At 35.6% G+C, this 9,152-nt stretch overlaps 1 protein-coding gene across 2 annotated transcripts; it reads right to left on the reverse strand.

Annotated features, from left to right (window-relative positions):
• Positions 1–4,841: 4,841 nt before the first annotated feature.
• On the reverse strand, positions 4,842–8,899 carry slc35c1 (solute carrier family 35 member C1). Of its 2 annotated transcripts, XM_055036332.1 has the most exons (3): positions 8,752–8,899; positions 7,511–8,022; positions 4,842–6,243 (listed from the first exon to the last, which is right to left on the reverse strand). In XM_055036332.1, exons 2-3 carry the CDS (start codon positions 7,989–7,991, stop codon positions 5,663–5,665), a joined length of 1,062 nt encoding a protein of 353 aa, XP_054892307.1. In that variant the 5' UTR covers positions 7,992–8,022; positions 8,752–8,899; the 3' UTR covers positions 4,842–5,662. The 2 variants fall into 2 exon arrangements, with proteins under 2 accessions (XP_054892307.1, XP_054892306.1); XM_055036331.1 differs by lacking the exon at positions 8,752–8,899 and having other exon boundaries at positions 7,511–8,132.
• Positions 8,900–9,152: the final 253 nt, after the last annotated feature.

A 9,152-nucleotide genomic window follows, 5' to 3' on the forward strand; every position in this document is an offset into this window, starting at 1 on the left:
CTCAGCATTTTGGAGAAGTAATTAATTGGGCAAAATTGAAATAAATAAATAAAATAAATCCCACTTTGTTCCATCCAAAGTGGGATGAATGGCGCCTCTCAGGATCGGATCAGGTTTCTTCAGAAATGTTGACCAATAAACAAAGTAGCTCAATTTGTTTTCTGGACCCGACCTGCACAGCCAAAGGTGGAATGACAGCCTGGTGCTGGTCACGATGCCACAGGTTAGATCAGAAAGGTTTCATTCTCTTTAATGTAGTGAAACTCATAGAGCTGACAGTCAATGAAGCAACACTGACCTGTGAAGAACAGAAAAGACATTAAGAGAGTGATTTTGTAATCTGAAGACTATGATTTAGGTGTAAGAATTTGATCAAAATTGTAAAGCGTATCTGTAATGTTTAGTCAGAACCACTCACCCAACAGAATGAGAAGGAAATAAATCAGCTTCATATCTGCGGGGTCAAGGGTGAACAGTTTGCGTTTTAGTTTTGCTTTCAAAGAGCCATGTCTGTTGGGGAAAAAGTAGATTATTTAGACACATTCTGTAAAAGTAAAATCAATTGTAGGACTACAAGAACATCTACCAGTAATAAAGATTACATTCTAGACAATTAAATTATATCATTCATTCTGTAAAAGTTGCTGTTTTTGAGTTTTCAGCCATTCAACTATTTTATCTTGAGCCTTAACTCTTTAAAAAGTTCACCAGCCAGCCAGTTGGTTCCAGAGTGGACTTTATGTTTATTTTTCTCTTACAGTATAGAGGTAACATGCTAAAAAAAAAAGGGAAAAAAAAAGAAGAAAAAACATTTAAATGGTCCTAAAAACTGATTCCACTGCAAGTTAAAAAGCCAATACATTCAACAATAGAACAGGAATATGATCAAATGGAGAGCAGAGAAGAGACTTACATCTGTTTAGAGGAACGATTCTGTACCAGACCGGTCTGGGAGAAATGTTGACGCCTGATAGGAACAGACGGCATTTGATGGCAAAGAGACAATTTGAATATACTTGTCACTCAGGCCTGTTGCTCAGTTACAAAAATAAAACAACTCTGTGACAGACAGACATCTACCACAAAAAGTAACTTCAGTCTTTGCGTTATAGTCAGCAATGCCAATAATTCACTTAAAGACTTTTTTAAAAACCAGCAAAAGGTAAATATTTGTATAAACATGAAAGACACTCCAGAAACGCTACTTAAGGACCCCAGAGAGATGAGATGACGAATGATGAGTGAAGAATGAAGAAATCTTCAAAGATCTTGCTCTCTACAATGTTGTAAAAACAAATTTCTTTTAACTGTAAGCTCATGCTACTGTAAAAATTATTTTCTTTTCAAGATTCCCCACACATTTCAGAAGAAGAAATTAATGTAAAATACACCATCTGTAGTTTATCTTTGGCTACCTCAATTGTAAATATCAAAAAATGTTTTATCGGATGGTTCGTAAACAAAAAGGGGATTGTTTTCTTTTCATTTACTCCTGCTGGTGTGTCCTAAACCTTTAAGCAAAAAATAAATAAATAAATCTGAAATGTAACAATAACATATTATCTAAAGTGGTTCTCATTAACTGGCATCTTCTGGAAAATCTTCCCTTAGATTTAGCTCTCATGGGTCTCATTAGCATCAGTTTTACATGCAGCAACTTGCTTTTGCCAAAAGCTTGGATAAAAACCTCTTTCAAGTGACTGATGATGGTTTAACAGAAGCATTGTTCTTTTGTAGACAAGACAAAGCTTCAATAAATTTGAACTCTGAGCTTGAATTTATTAAGTGGTGAATGCTTATTATGATTGCTAACTGGTTTGCATGAGCACATCATGTTTAATATCTTAGAGCTTGGCCATAATACATAATGTTCAGGGTGTCGTTTATGCCTTCCTTTGCTGCCCTCAAGTGGTCAAAATTCACCTAATGTTGGTTTAAGAAACCTCTAAAATACCTCTAACAAGACCGATGACATTGAACTACAACAAAATAATACAGCTCATAAAAACTGTGTGTGAGGATCTCATTGCATGGTGGGGAAACGCTGTTTTGCACAGCAGGGAAATAGTTTAGTCTTAGCTGAAAAGCTCACAGCAGTAATTAGCTCTCTCACCAATGAAGTGACAACCATATTTTTTCCATCATGAGGAGCTGACAGATGTAAAGAAACATGAGTGACGACATTTGATAGCGGCATCCTTTGAACTGTCAATCATGACGGAAGATTTTGCCTCATCCTGTCAAACTGAACCTGCCAAAACTAGAGATGAGAGAGACGGCTGAGGAGCAGGGTGTTATGGATTCCAGATTATGACACAGTTATAAAACTTTCATCAGGGTCACAAGGACAAACTATCTCTTAAGATGAGCTCTCAGCATCAGCCACCAAGATTCTTCTTTTTTTTTATCCACTTCATGTAATTATCCATAGTGCTCTGTTTGCTATTTTTAACCCTCCTGTTGCTCAGAGAAATATTCTATTTGCAGCCTAGAGACTTTACTTATTCACCCTCTAGCATTCATGACCCTCCTCGCCTCCAGCCAGACACAATATTCAGAAGGGCTTCTGCTCAGGATTCCCTCTCATACCTACACATTTCCATTTACTCCCTTCCATTTCCAACCATCGAATTATGGAATCCCCCAAAAGCTCAAATCTCTTGCATTATTTATTGCAACTGTACATTTTCATTGAACAACTTATAACACACCCTACTATACTGCTTCCCTTTTATGAGATCTGATCTCAGTTGAGGCCTGTTGACTCTAATGAAACATGACCGTTTATCACCCCTGATTAACCAGATTAACTCTCTGCAAATGCCTTCTGCTAGATATTTAGTTTTCATATTACTGCTGAACATTTCCATGCAGCAAGCTATGAATAGAACTTTACTTAGTTTAATAATTTCATAATCTGCTTTTTGGAAAATTTTTCTGTTTACAGTGAGAAGTTTCATAATGACCAAGTATTAGTTCTTGTCTTGTAGAGGAATGTTTACAGCTGCTTTTACAACAATAAAGTAACTCTTATGTATTAAATAACACCTGGTTTTCTAAAAGGTAATGCAGTTTTATGAATTACTTCTACTAGCAGGAAGGAACTCTGAGTTGTTTTAATGGAATTCCATTATTATTTCTCCAACTTATGCTAGCAAATGATTATTTGTGGATTCATTTTTGTATTTGAAAGCTGTTTATACAAACCCAGTAGGACAATAAAGTCAAAGGAAGTCAGAAAAGCAGAGGAAAAGACTGTTGGCAGCAAAAACAAAACCAATTTGGTCAAAATATAAAGGGAACATTAAAATCTGTCAAATTAGTGAGTGGTATTAAGATGAAAGATGTTGGATGAAATACTAAATATAAACAGAGGAAAATTGGTGAGCCTAGCAATAAATAAAGGCCCAGATATCACCAATAAAAAGACCGTTGCCATGGCAAAGAAAAAGTCCAATTTATTTTTGGTCATAAGAAAAGACTTGAACCCACAAAGCGCACTCAGTATGTGATATATAAATTACTATAATGTGCCATAAAGAAGCAAACTTTAAAGAGCAGAGTTACTGCAATCTTACTAAGTAGCAATAATAGGTGTCTGACTGTGGCCACAATTATTGTCGACTTACTTTTAGTAATATGACATATACTCAGCTTTTATGGCATGCATTTTATTCAGCAAAATCCATTTCTTTAAGGAGAATGAATGTATTATATCATATCCAATATTAAAATAAAAATTAGCATACATTTATTCAGCCCACACTTCATGTAATAATGCTGCTCAGGTGCTGATTTAGAATCTCCATTATTAACCACAATTTTGTTATCATGCTCTCATTACACTGGAATATGATTGTTTTCTTAGAACCTTATATCTCTTCTAATGGCAAACCATTCAGAGAAGTCAAGAACTGAAAGGTCAAATTATACTATGCAAAAAACAATTTAAATGCAAATGCACTAATGGAACAGGTGACATATACAAGATGTAACAACAGTAAATAAAACACATTTTACTGCACACTGCTATCGCAAGAGAAAGAAACTCTTGTTTATGTGACTTTATGAGGTAATTGTTCACATGCTGTGGGAATAATCATTTCATCTTGAATATGGACAATAACTTGTTAGTTTGCCTGGATAACAGACTGGACTAGACACAACACTGAAGCTGTACTCAGGAAGAGAAAACTGTACTTAAGGAGGAAGCTTAGATTCCTCAGTTTCAAGCAAGGTGCTGTGAAGTGCAATGTCCTCTGTCATCATCTGTTGGGGTAGCAGCATCAAAGGCAGTGACTTAAAAGGGATGAACAAAATGAGGAAGAAGGCCGGCCATAAGTCATACATAAAACATCATTGTTGTATTATTTCTGAATTGACAGGCATGAAACTTCTTATTTTTAAAGTTTGGCAATTGCTGTCTGGACAGAACTGCAAACAAATATCACATAAAAATACAACGTTCTCATCATTTCTGGTTGTTTGGTTTCTTCTTCATTTGTTCTATGGTATTTTGTTGTACTGCATCCTTACATGTCTTTTCTATTAAAATTATTGATGCAGTCTTTTTGACATCAAATACATAATTTAGTTCCTGAGAAGAGTTGTGGACAAAGTTCACAAATGTTGTCAGTCAGAATTTTAACAGGGTTTAATCATCACTTAGGAAAGAAGAGGTAAATACTGGATTTCTACCTGCCCAACAAATGCCTTTCAGACTTACAAAACAAACTATTACATTGGTCACGATTGTTTATCCTACGAATTACTATGATAAAATATCAATCTTTAAACCAAAATTTCAATATACCAAAACAAACAGAAGAAACACACAAGGTCTTAGTAATTTTATTTGACAAGAGTGTCAAAATATATTACATTTACATAGACAGTATTTGAAGAGAGTAAATTGAAAACAATCAAAGCATTTACAAAGTATACAATTTCCTCCAAAGAAATTTCTAGTTCATATAGTCCTGAACTAGAAGGCTACAATCATTTTTTTAAGAAAAGAAAAAGTCATAAAATAAATATCTATACCATAAACCAACAGATGGTGCAGTTAAATACAGCACCCTGGGGATTCTGTCAATAATTGTTCTTTTTTATATGACAGGTTTGTTTAAAACTGATTAAACAGAAAAGCCAATTCAAATTTCAAACTACCCTAACTCAAAAAACATGCAGCAGTGAATGATCAATTTATATTGGAGCTAGAAACTTAAAAAGAAACTTGTTAGCTTGTCCATTTTAGCTTTTACCTTGAACTAATAAATACCTTTTATATGCTGTTCATTCTACCCTTAACAAGACTTTCTGCTAATCCTCATATTAAACATAGCAGTGACAATAACGTTTGCAGACCTTTTCTTTGTGAAAAGTCTGCACTCACACTTGAGTTGTAGAAAAGTTCCCTAATGTGTAAAAAATGTCTCAGCGATACCACAAATCTTATTATTATAATCACCCTCAAACAGAGTTTGTTTCTCTTCCCTTTGTGTACTAAACTATAAAAAAAAATAATCTGAGTACAAAACCGTAATAAAAAGCTGACAGAAAACTAGTCCCTTAAACGGACTGTTATATTCATTTAATTTCCAATCATTCCATATTCAAGAGCATTTCACATTCATAATTTACTTGCACTAATCAAGTGTGTTTACACTCCAGGTTTCTCCTTCTCCTCAGAAAGCAGTTTTTCCTTAGCAGAGTCCTGAGGCGCTCTGTGTGTAGATTTCTGCATTTCTCTACTTTTGACCCAGGTGTAAGCTGAAGAGCCGCCAAGAACCAACATGTTACTGGTCCACCAAAGCAAGCTCTTACTGGATGAGTTATACACCACTGCTATAACAGTCTGTGCACAAGCCTTTGCTGTTCCTGAGACGTTATGAGTGAGAGGGCTGGTAAATTTGATCTGGAGGCCTGTGACGTAGCCAATGGCAAAACCAAACACTCCTCCTAGCGTCATCATCCCCCAAAAGCGGAGATTGGTCAGTCCACTAAAGCTGGCCACTTTTCCCACTTCCCCAAACACAAGGATGAGAGGAAGGAAGAGGACACACGCATTGATGTTGTTGTAAAAGGACAGTTTCCAGATGCTTCCATTGACAGCAGGCATCACCTTCTTGGTGTAAATGGCATTGAGAGACACAAAGACACTCGCCAGCACCCCAAAAAACACACCTGACCAAGACAGGGACCCAGCCAGGCCTTCCTGGTCCACACCCAGCCAGAATCCACCTGAAATGCAAAAGCATAAAGTACTGAGAAATCACAACTGACTTTAAGTTAAACATTTATGCCAAAATATTTATCTTAAAGTCTGAAACTCAATGTTTTAATTAATAGTAGCATTTTATCATAAGTTTTCGCTGTAGGTGCACAACTGTTCTTCATTGCATATTATTAGTCAGTCACTTGAACTCAAAAATGATGCAAAATTAAACACATAAAAAATATGATTGGAAAGTAAGGATAGTCTATGAAATAGTGATTTCTGAATACCTCCTGGCTCAAAACTAAATGTTTGGATTTTTTTTTTTAATTATATGGACTCGTTTTAGGATTTATTTTAAGTATGAAAACAGGCCAATTGCATTATTTTGATTATTTGTCATTTTCAGCAGGTGAATATTGAAATATCTTTTTATTTGGAATTTGGAAGAAAGCAGTCAGGACTAATTCATAAAATAATCACATTTTCATCAAACACAAAGCCTGAAGATTTCGTAGTGGTCTCTTAATTCCTGTCTTGTTATAAGAAAAAAAAAATAGCAGCGGAACAAGAATTTTTTCATCAATATTACGTAACACTGAAACAAGCTCCAATATCTTGCTCGAAAGTTAAGCTTTATTTTATTTCAAGTGTACTAATTTGCAGTAGAAACCAAATAAAAAATCCTTGGTAAGATTTTGTGTGCTGGTAGTGTAGTCATATTGGCACTTAAAATAACTGCATATAATCAGAATTATTTTCGTTTTTTGTCCATATGTCCATGTCCTGTGATCTGGTTCAGTAACCAATCAGAAGGGTACCTTCCACAAGCACCACTAGTAACTTCATAAGCAGTTATAGAAAATGGATGAATCCATCTGTTATGGCAACAGATCCAATATCTGTGTCATTCCTTAGACATTGAGAGTAAAGGACGCGTGAAACTATGAATTTTAGCAAAAAATATTTATCTATAAAAATTATACAAATACAAAAATGACAGCTACAGTATGATAAAATAAAACACACAAATCATCAAACAAATTAGTTAAATATTTTCTATTTATGGCTCTAACACCATCTTAGGAAATATGTTTTTTTTTCTTATAGGATTTTACGTGGTTAAAAAAATAAAACAAAAAAACGGTACTCAACATTTGTTCTTCTGTTAGTGTATTTTGCATGGTAATAGCAACAGGAATACACAAATATCAAAACATTATCAGATGAGACTAACTGTAACCAGTGTAAGATGCAGTTAAATAATAATCAGCAGAAATCAAGTGGACCTACCAAGAATGATCCCACAGCAGATTAGAGCTTGAAAAGACGTGGTTTGCTTCAGGATAATAAATGATAACAGCACGTTAAAAACGGTGCTCAGGGATCGTCCGATTGTGTAAAAAGCCACTCCGACGTATTTTAAGCACAAGTTGTTGAAGGTGATCATTCCGATGAAGACAATGGACAGCGGCAGGACTTCACGCGACGTTTTCACGTCGAATCTGACCGACGGGAAGTCGACGAGTCCGGGACACAGAGTGGCGAAAAGCTGCATGAGCCAGCACAGACCCACGGTCACCACACACTGGTAGAACGTGACAAACAGCGGCGCATCCAACTCTCGGTTGTCCAGCAGGTAGTTATTGAGGAAAACCATTGTTATTGAAACAAACCAGTAAAGTGCCACCACACATGCTATCTTGAGAGCTCGAAGAATGAAAGACTCTTCGTGCTCATCCTGGTTCATCGTTTCCGAGCCGGACAGAGCCATCCTCAAAATGCTGGAGCGCTTCAGCTGCGTCCTGTTCATGATTGGAGACAAAACAACACCAGCTGCTGTCAAAAATGCGACATTTACCGAGCTAAAGTGAACCTACAGACAGACCAGGATGGAAACATGAGAGTTGTATCTTGCCACCCGGCATCAACAATCTAACTTCCGGTCACAGACTTTTCAACATAAAAGTGCAAGCAAATGTGTATGTTTATATATTAAAGTGTTTAATTTCTTTCCAAGCGTTTAACTCTTTTCATATTTAATTCCCAGTTAACAGTAAAACAGATAAATAAATAAAATAGACAAAGATATAATGATTAATATACTTTACTAAATACAGCACAAATGAAAGCTTTACAAAGTCGGTACCAAAAGTCTTCATCACATATCATTAATAAATATCATGCTACTTAAAATAATTTTTTAGGCGTCAGCAAACTTTCCACAATATTTACACGTAACGTCGCCCTCGTCAAACTGTCTGAACCTGATCAGTCAGTAACCTCAACAATTACTTCCTGATGTTTTTATATTTTATGTTGTTTTTTAAAGTGTGTCACAGATGAATTATATCATATGCGCCAGTTCAACAAATCTTCTTTACCTATTTCCCAAGAAATGAAAAGTCTCTATTTGTAGTTATAGTTTTTCAAACACGAGTAAAACGAAACAATAACTAAAATGAAGAGGAAAAAATAGAACATGTATCCTTGTATCAGTAACATCAAAATGGTTTCACAAACTGCTTTCATACCTGTTTCAACTATATGACCGATTTACCCGGCGTTACAGTCCCTGGACGTGTGAGCTGTAGTGGTAGCTGTGTTTCTTGAAAAACCTCATTCTTGTGGTTCTATACTATAAACGTTGGATGACAAAACGGCGGCGCTGCAGCAAAAGGAGAGCTGCTCATGATCGAAGACGGCAGTGTCACTGCGCATGTGCGAATGACTTACAGATGTGGAAGGATCAGTAAAGTGAGTTTTTCGGTTGGTGTTGGAATCTTAGTTTTAACTCAATTATAAATTTCAAAATATTCAAACTTTGTACATTATATTTGAATTTTAATTATATTTTAGAACAATTTTGTAATATACATGCGTTCATCCATTGTTTACATCCACTGTAGATATAAACGGGTAACTTATTGCAGTA

Source organism: Poeciliopsis prolifica, unplaced genomic scaffold (assembly GCF_027474105.1).
Source record: "Poeciliopsis prolifica strain line A6 unplaced genomic scaffold, Auburn_PproV2 SCAFFOLD011, whole genome shotgun sequence".
Taxonomy (NCBI): Eukaryota; Metazoa; Chordata; class Actinopteri; order Cyprinodontiformes; family Poeciliidae; genus Poeciliopsis; species Poeciliopsis prolifica.